This window comes from Globicephala melas, chromosome 8 (genome assembly GCF_963455315.2).
Source record: "Globicephala melas chromosome 8, mGloMel1.2, whole genome shotgun sequence".
Taxonomy (NCBI): Eukaryota; Metazoa; Chordata; class Mammalia; order Artiodactyla; family Delphinidae; genus Globicephala; species Globicephala melas.
In genome coordinates, this window is record NC_083321.1 from 45233046 (window position 1) to 45245794 (window position 12749).

Here is a 12749-nt window from a genome sequence, read left to right on the forward strand (position 1 = left end):
AGGTTTTGTTGCTTTTCTCTATTGATTTCCTGTAATAGATTTCACTGATTTCTGCTCTAACTTTATTATTTCTTTCCTTCTGTTTACTTTGGATTTAATTTGCTCTTCTTGTTTCTAGTTTCCTAAGATAGAACTTAGATGACTGATTTTAGATTTTTCTTCTTCTCTATGAATTCAGCGCTATAAAATTCCCTCTAAGCACTGCTTTTGCTGAATCCTACAAATGTTAAGCTGTATTTTCATTTTCATTTAATTAAAAATATTTGAAAATTTCTTTTGAGATTTTTGTCTTTGATCCATGTATTACTTAGAAGTGTGTTGTTTAATCTCTGAGTATTTGGGGATTTTCCAGCTATCTTTCTGTAATTGATTTTTAGTTTAATTTTATTGTGGTCTGGGACATGCATTATATGATTTCTGTTCTTCTAAATACATTAAAGTGTATTTTATAGCCCAGAATGTGGTCTGTCTTGATGAACAAGATGTCTTTTTCATTGTACTGAATTGAAGAGTCTTAGATTAATGACGATATTTTAAAATAATTCTGTTTTCTGTCCATGGTAGGTACTGAGCACTTTATCTTCAACTTATTTCATGATTTGTTCTAATGGTGAAAAGTTTTCATCTTAGTGCTCTGTTCCTACATGTGCCAACCCTGGTCTCAGAATGAGTGGCGTCTATGGAAAATCTAGGCTGTCTTCATAAAATGCATATGCATATTAGTGAAAGTATTCTACATCATGAATCTGCAAGTGATTTTTGAAAAATATTGGCTGAAGTAACATATCACATCTGGAATTTTTTTAAATGGGGAGACATTTCTCAGGGATTTATAACTAATAAATTTACCTTATACTTTTAAGATGTGACAATTTTTTTTTTTCTATCTCCTTTAGTTTTGTCAGCCTGGAGGGTGGCAGCTGTCCAGAGAGAGGAAGCAGCCAACGTTTTTTGTGGTGGTCCTGACAGATATTGACTCAGATCGACATTACTGCTCGTGCCTAACCTTTTATGAGGCAGAGATCAATCTTCAGGTACAGCAACTTTTCTAGCCAAATTATAGCCAAAGAGACACCATTTAGGAATCTTTTTATTATGCCATATTTGTTTTTGTTAGAATAGCAAGTTTGAGTTCTATGAGCTACTTTAAAATGACTGAGGTACTATATTGTTGAAGAAGAGAGCAAGAAGGTAAAGTTATTGTCCAGGTTTAATTGTTCTTCTTTAAAATATTGTTCATAATCTGCATACTTCTAAGAATCGCATCTCTGCAAATTGGTTTATTAGGAAGATTTGTGTCCTCTCATGATGAACCTGTGGTTTTTCCCTTTCAGTCTTTCTCCTGAGGTTTCTTTCACAGAATATAGAGCATTTAATCAGAATGTTTATAAATCACTTATCACAATGCTTGATATTATTTTTTAAGTGCTGAAGTAACTGTTAACTCATTATTATTAGTGGTAGTAGTATCAAAATGATGGGACTGACATTAATAGGCTAGAACTATAGAAATTAAAAATACTGGGTCTTTCAGAGAATTAGCTGGGGTTCTCTCAGTTTCAAACAACTGGATCTACTGTCTCTAATTTATTCAGAAAAGGATTTATGAGAAAGTATTGGGTAGTTTATGTAATTTCATGGGTAAGGGGTGAGCAGGGAACCAGTTCTGTTTACTAGGAACTGCCTAGCTTGGGGCTGTTCATGCTTTTTCAACCTTTTATTACTATGATGTTGGGTACCAGACAATACAGCCTTCACAATAATCACACTAAAAAAATCCGTTCTCCAATGTGTAGCCACTGTGACACATTGGTGACTTCTGCTTTAAGTGTCATATGGGTTGTTTCCTTGTGTCAGATTGCATGCAGATCCCCCCCCAAAGGAATCAGAAAAACTTTGTTGTTGTTGTTATTTGTTTGTTTGTTTTGCTTTCAAGGCCCTATAGTATGAGAAGGAAACTATAAAACAGTTTGCAGGATGTTGAGTGAGCCAATTGCATTATCATCTGCTATGCTTTCTGCTACATACAGATGAATGAGTATCACCACCAGGGAAAAGGATTGGCTTGCTTTCTGAAATGACCTCACAAAGGAGCATTTGTTATTTTTGTTATTTTAATTAAATGCCAAGATCTGAATTTTCTGGATGCAGAAATTTCATTTTTCAGTACAAGAGGAGACAAACCACCTCTCATGGTACAGACTCACATTATCGAAGTTCATTAGACTGATGTATTAAAACCAGCATGCTAGCTTTTTAATTTACAGTGATAAGTTAAAAGGTTATATAGAACAAAATATACATTATCTATATTATCAGCACATTTTCTCCTTGTTGTCAGATCTTTGTGGGAAGCCGTATCAAAATCAGAAGCATTTTGATTGTGGAATCAAACTAAGGAATATTTGATGTCAAATATTTAACACCTGCCAGATTAACACAGCCCATTGTTTATACAGTTGACCCTTGAACAACATGGGCTTGAACTGCACGGGTCCACTTATACACCGATCTTTTTCAGTAACTATATACTACAGTACTGCATGATCCATAGTTGGTTGAATACGTGGATGCAGAGGGCCAACCGTAAAGTTAATATGTGGATTTTCGACTGCACAGTGGGGTCGGCGCCCCTAAACCCTGCATTGTTCGGGGCCAACTGTTTTTGAAATTAGGGCTTATGTTGTCAATTCAGACAGAGAACTTAGATGTCTATGATTCTAGTCATTTCTGTCCTGATTAGTGTTCGGGTGGATGTTGCCAACAAATAGCCAATCGAATTCCCATTTTGGTCAATTCAGTCTAAATAAGAATGTTCTCTTGTTGAGAGCCTTGCTATCTTTTTCAGGTGACCTTTCATTTCTCTATTGATCTTTTGAACATAAGTCAGTGCTGAGAAGGCAGTATTTTCTTTTATTTCCATATTCTTGAGGGTACCTCTTTACAACTCCCTAGAATGAAACTGTGATTATTTGGGTTCTTTTTCTTCTCTCCATCATTACCAACCCCTTACCCCCCAAATAAACTCACAGAAAAGTAATACATTAAGACAATGTAGGGGGTTCCAGTCCAAGATGGTGACATAGGAAGCTTCTGAACTCACTCCTATGGACACACTGAATCCACAGCTACACATGGAGAAATTTCTCCTGAAAGAAATCCAGAAACTAGCTGAGCAATTCCTATATAGCAGGCAAACGAGAACATACCCACACTGAAGTGAGTAGAAAAGGCTGAGATGCAGTCTCACCATAAATGTCCCCTGGCAGAGAGACGTGCAATTGAGAAGCAACTTACAACTTCCAGCTCCTCCCCTGAGGTGCGAAGGATTTGGACCCTGCATCTAGCCCCCATCTTTTTAGACTTCCACTTGAGGTAAGGACCCAAAAACACCTAGCTCTGAAAAACAATGGGGCTTTTATTCATGAGACCCACCGGACTATAACAAGCAAAGAGTTCTTAATGGGTTTTCAAGGATTTGCTGTGGCTCAGCACAGAGGAAGCAGGGAGAAACACCCATCTCTCAGTCTGCCTGAAAAAATCCTGTTTGCCTACTTTTTTTTTTTTTTTTTTACAGTACGCGGGCCTCTCACTGTTGTGGCCTCTCCCGTTGCGGAGCACAGCCTCCGGACGCGCAGGCTCAGCAGCCATGGCTCACAGGGCCAGCCGCTCCGCGGCATGTGGGATCTTCCCGGATCGGGGCACGAACCCGTGTCCCCTGCATCGGCAGGCGGACTCTCAACCACTGCGCCACCAGGGAAGCCACGTGTTTGCATACTTTAAAAGCTACTGCCTGAGGGTCAGGTTTCTAACTTAGCACACATCTAGGAGCTAATTTTGATTCTCTTTGGAGACCAGGGATCTGGCAGGTGCCATCTCTGTTCCCTCTCTAGCCTGCTCCTGCTCACTGGTTTCTTCTTGGAAAGAGCTTGTGCACATGTCTGGCGCCCCAGATTTTGCAGCTGCTTCCCAAGGGACAGACCCTTTTAAACCTTTGACTCTGTGGCCAACAGGACTTGAGCTCCCAGGTCCCACAGGATTGTAGCAAACGAAGTTCTTAACTGGCTGTCCCCCAAGGCTCAGCACAGAGGGAGCAGACAGTAACACCCATCTCCCAGTCTCCACTGAAAGATACATATTTGCATACATTAAAAGCTGCTACCTGAAGGTCTGGCTTCCAATCCACCTGATTCTAGGTGCTGACTATGATCCTTCCCTTTGGAACACTATCAGGTATTGGTATACCCTCAACTATGGTGAGCACTAAGAATAAAGTAGGCTGCTTGGACCATCATAAAGATTTGAGAGACAACCAAGAGCTAGGGCAGGTTTGAATAATAAGGTTCATCTCCTACAAGAGGCCACTCCTTCAGGACTAGGAGAGGTAGATGTTTTAAATAATGCATAGAAACCAACACAGAGAGTCAAGGAAAATGAAGAAATAGGAATATGTTCTAAATGAAAGAACAAGGTAAAACCTCAGAGAAAGACCTTAATGAAGTGGAGATAAGTGATTTACCTGATAAAGAGTTTAAAATAATGGTCATAAAGATGCTGAGCTCAGGAGAAGAATGGATGAGCAAAGTAAGAATTTCAACAAAGAAATAGAAAGTGTAAGAAAGTACCAAATAGAAGTCACAGAGCTGAAGAGTATAATAAGTGAACTGAAGAATACAATAGAGGGGTTCAATAGCACGCTACATGACACAGGAGAGAGGATCAGTTTACATGAGGACAGGACAGTGGAAATCATCTAATTAAAACAGAAAAATGAAAAAAATGGAAAAGAATAAAGATAGCTTAAGGGACTTATGAGATAACATCAAGCAAACCAGCATTCGCATGGTAGGGGTCCCAGGAGGAGAAGAGAAAGAGAAAGGGGCAGAAAACTTACAAGAAGAAATAATGGCTGAAAACTTTCCTAACCTGGGGAAAGAAACAGATATTCAGATCCAGGAAGCCCAGAGAGTTCCAAATAAGATGATCCCAAAGAGACCAACACCAAGACACATTATAATTAAAGTGTCAAAAGTTAAAGACAGAGAGAGAATCTTAAAACAGCAAGGGAAAAATAACTGGTTCATAAAAGGGAACCCTGATAAGACGATGATCAGAATTTTCAGCAGAAGCTTTGCAGGCCAGAGAAGAGTGGCAAGATTTATTCAGAGTGCTGAGAGAAAAAAAAGTGTCCATTAAGAATATTCCACCTGGGGCTTCCCTGGTGGCGCAGTGGTTGAGAGTCCGCCTGCCGATGCAGGGGACACAGGTTCGTACCCTGGTCTGGGAAGATCCCACATGGTGCGGAGCAGCTGGGCCCGTGAGCCATGGCCACTGAGCCTGTGCATCCGGAGCCTGTGCTCCGCAACGGGAGAGGCCACAACAGTGAGAGGCCCGCGTACCATAAAAAAAAAGAATATTCCACCTGGCAAGTTGTCCTTCAGAGTCGAAGAAGAGAAGAAAGAGTTTTGCAGACAAGCAAAAGCTAAAGAAGCTAATCACCACTAGACTGGCTTTACAGGAAATGTTAAAGGGACTTCTTTAAGCTGAAATGAAAAGGTGCTAATTAGTAACAGGAAAACATATGAAAGTATAAATCTCACTTGTAATGGTAAATATATACTAAAATAAAGATAAAGAATTTGAAACAGCAAGGAAACAACAAATTGACAGTAGTAAATACATAATTAATTTAAATGTAAAATGACTAAATTTTCCAATCCAAAGATGTAGAGTGTCTGAATAGATTAAAAAAAACAAAAAGACCTAGAACAAAACTCACTTCAGCTTTAAGGACACACATTGACTGAAAATGAAGGGTAGAAAAAGATACTTCACGCAAATGGAAATCAAAAGAAAGCTAGGGTAGCTATACTTAATATAAGACAAAATGACTTTAAACTAAAAACTGTAATAAGAGACAAGGATAGTCATTGTATAATGATAAAGTAGTCAACTCATCAAGAGAGTATAACACTTGTAAATATTTATGCATCTATTATCAGAGCACCTAAACATATAAAGCAAATCTGAAGGTAAAAATTGATAGCAATACAATAATAGTAGAAGACTTAAGGACCCCACGTTTAACAATGGATAGATCATCCGGACAGAAAATCAATACAGAAAACTGGATTTAAACAGTATGTGAGACCAGGTGGACCTAACAGACGTATATAGAATCTTCCATGCAACAGCAGCTGAATAAACATACTTCTCAAGCACATGTGGGACATTCTTCAGGATAGGTAATGTGTTAGGCCACAAAACAAGTCAATAAATTTAAGAAGATTGAAATCATATCAAGCTTCTTTTCCAGCCACAAAAGTATAGTACTAGAAATCAATTACAAGAAGAGAACTGGAAAATTTACAAATATGTGGAGGTTAAACAACATTCTATTGTATGGGTCAAAGAATAAACTTAAAGGAATAAAAAAAATACCTTAAGACAAATGAAAATGCAAATACAGCATACCAGAATTTATTGGCTAAAGCAAAAGCAGATATAAGGGGGAAATTTATAGCAGTTAACACCTACATTAAGAAAAGAGTAAAATCTCAAATAAGCAACTTAAGTTTATACCTGAAGGAGCTAGAAGAAGAACAAACTAAGCCCAAAATTAATAGAATGAAGGAAATAACAAATATCAGAGTGGAAATAAATGAAACAGAGTAAAAAGACAATAGAAAAAAACCAGTGAAACAAAGAGTTGTGTTTTTTTTTGGAAAGGTAAATCGACAAACCCTTAGCTATACTCAGCAGGATAAAAAGGGAAAGGACTCAAATAAAATTAGAAATGAAAGAGGAAATGTTAGATTTGATACCACAAAAATACAAAGACTCATAAGACTACTATGAAAAAACACACACCAACAAATTGGACAACCTAGAAGAAATGAATAAATTCCTACTAACATACAACCTACCAAGTCTGAATTATGAAGAAATATAAAATATGAACAGAACAATAGTAGTAAAGATATTAAATTGGTAATCAAAAACATCCTACCAAGGAAAAATCGAGGACCAGATGGCTTTACTTGTCAATTCTGCTACACATTTAAAGAAGAATTAATAACAATCCTTCTCAAATTCTTCCCCCACCAAAAAAAGAGAAGAGGAGGAAACACCTTCAAACTCATTTTACAAGGCCAGCATTACACTGATACCAAAGACAGACATGGGCACTACAAGAAAAGGAAACTACAGGCCCTGATGAACATAGATGCAAAAATTCTCAACAAAATAAAGGCAAACCAAATTCAGCAATACATTAAGAGGATCATACACCATGATCAAGTGGGATTTATTCCTGGATGCAGGGTTCAACATATGCAGATCAATGAATGTGATCCACCACATTAACAAAATAAAAGGATGAAATTCATATGATCTTCTTAATTGATGCAAAGAAATCTGTCAGAATTCAACAGCCATTCATGATAAAACTCTCAACAAACTGCGTATAGAGTGAACATACTTAAGCATCATAAAAGCCCTTTATGACAAGTCCACAGCTAACATCATACTCAGTGGTGAAAAGCTGAAAGTTTTTCCTCTAAGATCCAGTACTAGTCAAGAATGCCCACTCTTGATACTGTTATTCAACATAGTATTGGATGTCCTGGCTAAAAGAATTTGTCAAGAAAAAGAAATATAAGCCATTCAAATCAGAAAGGAAGAAATAAAACTGTCTCTATTTGTTGATGACATGATATTACATATAAAAAATCCTAAAGACTACAAAAAAACTGTTAGCACTAACAAAGGAATTCTGTAAAGTCGCAGGATACAAAATTGATAAACAAAAATCAATTGAGTTCCTATACACTAACAACAAATCATCAGGAAGAGAAATTAAGAATATAGTCCTATTTGTAATTGCATGAAAAAGAATAAATACCTGGGTATAACTTTACCAAGGAGGTAAAAGATCTGTATCCTGAAAACTGTAAGACATTAATGAAATAAATTGAAGAAGACACATAAATGGAAAGATACCCCATGCTAATGGATTGGAAGACATAATAATGTTGAAATGTCCATACAGCTCTAAGAAATTTACAGATATGGTGCAGTCCCTATCGAAAGTTCAGTGGCATATTTCACAGAAATAAAGAATCCTAAAATTCATATGGAACCACAAAATACTCTGAATAGCCAAAGTATTCTTGAGAAAGGAGGTTAAAGGTGGAGTCACACTTCCTAATATCAAAGTGTATTACAAAATTTTATTAATCAAACCGTATGGTATTGGCATAACAACAGACATGTAGATCAATAAAACAGAATACAGAGCCCAGAAATAAACCCATGTGTATATAGTCAATTAATTTGCAACAAAGGAGCCAAGGATATACAGTGGCAAAAAGATAGTCAATTTGATAAATGGTGTTTGGAAAATTGGACAGCTATATGCAAAAACAAACAAACAAAAAACCAGGATCCCTATCTTATGCCATACACAACAATAAATTCAAAATGGATTAAAGATTTGAATGTAAGGCCTGAAACTGAGTAAGTTCTAAAAGAAAACTTAAGGGGTGAGCTCCTTAACAAAGGTCTTGCCAATGACTTTCGGCAAAAATAAGTGGGACTGCATGAAACTAAAAGCCTTCTGCACAGCAAAGGAAACTATCAACAAAATCAAAAAGCAACCTGCTGAATGGGAGAAAATATTTGCAAACCACATATCTGTTAAGAGGTTAATATCCAAAATATATAAAGAACTCATGCAACTCAATAGCAAAAAACCAAACCATCCAATTTTTAAATGGGAAAGGACTTGAATAGACATTTTCCCGAAGAAGTCATACAACAGGTACATAAAAAGATGCTCAACATCACTAATCATCAGGGAAATGGAAATCAGCACCGTAATGAGATATCACCTCATACCTGTTAGAATGGCAGTTTTCAAAAAGATAAGAGGTAACAAGTGTAGTCAAGGCTGTAGGTAGAAGGGAACCCTTGTGAACTGTTGGTGGAAATGTGAATTGGTGCAACCACTATGGAAAATGGTATGGAGGTTCTTAAAAAAATTAAAAATAGAACTGCCTTATCCAGTAATCCCACTTCTGGGTATGTATCCAAAGGAAATGAAAACAGGGTATCGAAGAGTTATTTGCACTTCCATGTTCATTGCAGCATTATTCACAATAGCCAAGATATGGCAACAAGTTAAGTGTCCATCAATAGTTGAATGGATAAGGATGTTTTATATACATGCATAATACATATGCACAACAGATATATATTTCATACACACAATGGAACATTCAGTCATAAGAAAGAAGGAAATCCTACTGTTTATAACAACATGGATGGTTATGCTAAGTGAAATAAGGCAGAGGGTGACAAATACTGTATGGTATCATTTATATGTAGAATCTTAACAACAAAAAAGGTTAAACTCGAGAAATAGAGAGTGGAATGGTGGTCACCAGGGGCTGAAGCTTTCAAGAAATAGGGAGAGGTTGGTAAAAGAATACAGAGTTTCAGCCATAAGATTAGTAAGGTCTGAGGATCTCTAGTAAAACATGATGACTACAGTTGATAGCACTGTATTGTATGATTGAAATTTACTAAGAGTGTAGATCTTAAATGTTTTCATCTCCCCCCCACACACAAAAAAAGTATCTAAGGTGATGGATGTATTAAATAACTGGATGGAGGATAGCTTTAACAGTGTATCCATATGTCATATCACCACTCTAAATATCTTAAAATGTTGTCAGTTATACCTCTATAAACCTGATTAAAAAAAGACAGTTTAGCAGGTGTAAAGAGATTCTAGGAAGCCCAATTAAACTTAACAGAAATCAATACAGGATGACATTATAGCAGGCATTTTTGGAGCGGTTCTAGGAATTCTTGGATATTTTTCAAACTTTTCATTTGGAAATAATTTCAAACTTACAGAAAAGTTACAAGAATATTGCAAACATCTATATACCCTTTACCTATGTTTGCCCATTTAAAATATTTTGTCCCATTTCTTTATTATCATAGATATTAATTCTCTTTAATAGACCCCTCTCCTTCCCTTACTCCCTCTTTCTCCTTACACACACACACACACACACACACACACACACACACAGAAAGTTTTTTCAGAACAATTTGAGACAAATTTGTGTGCATCATTTCCCTTTGCCCTAAAGTCTTCAGTGTATGTTTCATAGGAATAAGTATTTTCTTATGTAAACATAGTATGGTTATCAATATCAGAAAATCAATATCAATATTATACCTTTATCTCATCTACCATCCATTCGATTTTGTCATTTGACCTAATGCTCTTTATGCTCCGCCCTCCCTTTTGGTCTTCCAGTACAGGATGTAATTTAAAATTCTGTATTGCATTTAATTATCTTTTGTCTGTCTTCATCTGGAATAGTTGCTCAGCCTTTGACATTTTCAAATAATGCAGGTCCCAATGCCCCTTTTAAATAGAATGCTTAATATTTTTTGTTTTTCTGATGTCTCTCACTTTAGATTCAGGTTATACATCAGTAATTGGATTACTACCAACATTTGGAATACTAAGTGTATGTCCTACTAAGGGCACACATCTGGAAGTACACAATGTCTGTCTGCTACCCACCTGCCTTACTGATGCTGTTCTTTTTGAGTACCTAGTCTGGTGATTGTCAGATTATCTCCATTGTATAGTTGCTATTTTTTTTTCTTTGCTTCCAACTAATAAGCCATGACTGATAAGATACTTTAAGACTCTGCAAATACTCTACTACTCATTAATTATCCCCCCTGCCAGATTCAGCATTTAGTGATGATTCTTGCCTGTGCCAATTTTTATTATGATGGTTGCAAAATGATTATTTTCCAACTATGCACACTCTCTACCTGTACCTTTACCAGTCAGCAGTTGACATTTTACGTTTTCTGTCTTGTCTATCTATGTGAGTTATAGATTCATGTATTCCAGTTTCTTTTTCTTCAGTAGTATATAATTAATGGTTTTTACTGTTTTAATGCACAGATTGTCCAAGATTTGACCAGTGGGCAACCCTTCAGAGTGGTTCCTGTGTTCTCTTGACAAGCCCCATCAGGGTTTTTTTTTTAGCATTTTTAAACTTTCTTGCATAACAAGCTGATCCAGGATCATCTTTTTCCTTCCCTTCCTCAGCCTTGAAATCAGCCAATTCTCCAAGGAGCCCTGGCTCATTTGAGTATGGAATAATATTAAAAACCAAGATTAGGGGCTTCCCTGGTGGTGCAGTGGTTGAGAGTCCGCCTGCCAATGCAGGGGACACGGGTTTGTGCCCCGGTCCGGAAGATCCCACATGCCACGGAGCGGCTAGGCCCGTGAGCCATGGCCGCTGAGCCTGCGCGTCTGGAGCCTGTGCTCCACAACGGGAGAGGCCACAACAGTGAGAGGCCCGCGTACCGCAAAAAAACAAAACAAAACAAAACAAAAACAAAAAACAAGATTAGGGTTCTTGTATATTTGGAATCAGTGTTTCAAAATTATTTTTCTTTTTAGCTCAGATATTTTCCTATTTGCCATTTTAACTGGACCAAAACATTGTAATTTATTTAGTATTTACAGTCACCTTACAGAAAGTTAGTGTCTGCTTCATATGAGTTTTTTAAGATTCTGAAAATGTAAATAAGTTATAAGAGTTCTGGCTCCTATATAAGTTCGCTTAGGTAGTAGATGCTAGCCAGAATTATGTAACAGCTTTTCTGTATGAAGAACAGAGAGATAATATCTTCTGGAATTGGTCCAAAAATTGGTAAAAATAATGAGGTAATATTTGAAAAAGATAATATTAAAGCCCAGATGATGTTCCTTTCTAGGTCATCATTAATGTTGTTCCCATTTTCGATGTGAACAGTTAATTATGTACTTTAAAAAAAATGTGTTTTTCCATGCCGCGGAGCAACTGGGCCCGTGAGCCACAGCTACTGAGCCTGCGCGTCTGGAGCCTGTGCTCCGCAACAAGAGAGGCCGCGATAGTGAGAGGGCCGCGATAGTGAGAGGCCCGCGCGCCACAATGAAGAGTGGCCCCTGCTCGCCACAACTAGAGAAAGCCCTCGCACAGAAACGAAGACCCAACACAGACATAAATTAATTAATTTTTTTTTTTTTTTTTTTTGCGGTACGCGGGCCTCTCACTGTTGTGGCCTCTCCTGTTGTGGAGCACAGGCTCCAGACGCGCAGGCTCAGCGGCCATGGCTCACGGGCCCAGCCGCTCCGCGGCATGTGGGATCCTCCCAGACCGGGGCACGAACCCGTGTCCCCTGCATCGGCAGGCGGACTCTCAACCACTGCGCCACCAGGGAAGCCCTAAAAATATTTTTTTTAAATGTGTTTTTCTTTTATTTTTGGATCATATCATCAATTGAAAAATAGATCTTTTAATTCTCATTTTGTGTGAATTACTTCATACCAAATATACTATGGCACATTATTTGGAAGCCTAAAGAAGAGGAACTTAGGGATACAAACTATCCAAAGTATAATTGTGCAACTTTAAAAATGTTGGCTCTTATCTCTCTAAGATACAGTAACACTGTCAAAAATCACAAGCATTAAACTTTTGATAACATATTCCCGGAATTATCCAACTAGGCAATGTGATTATAAAATTTTTTAAGTAATCAGTAAAATATGATAGATGTGACGTTGCTTTATATGACTTACCTTAAAAAATGATAGACCTGTCTAAATTTTTTATTTAGTTGTATCACTTTGGAGTCTTTTAATGTGTTTGTAAACGTGT

At 37.3% G+C, this 12749-nt stretch overlaps 1 protein-coding gene across 5 annotated transcripts in view; it reads left to right on the forward strand.

Moving 5' to 3' along the window:
- The window catches only part of SBF2 (SET binding factor 2), a 469751-nt gene that overhangs the window by 204477 nt on the left and 252525 nt on the right, over positions 1-12749 (forward strand). For all 5 annotated transcript variants that reach the window (XM_060303511.1, XM_030831355.2, XM_060303512.1 and 2 more), the window contains exon 3: positions 897-1034. In XM_060303511.1, the coding sequence (XP_060159494.1) occupies positions 897-1034 (138 nt within the window). The remainder of the gene's footprint in view (positions 1-896; positions 1035-12749) is intronic.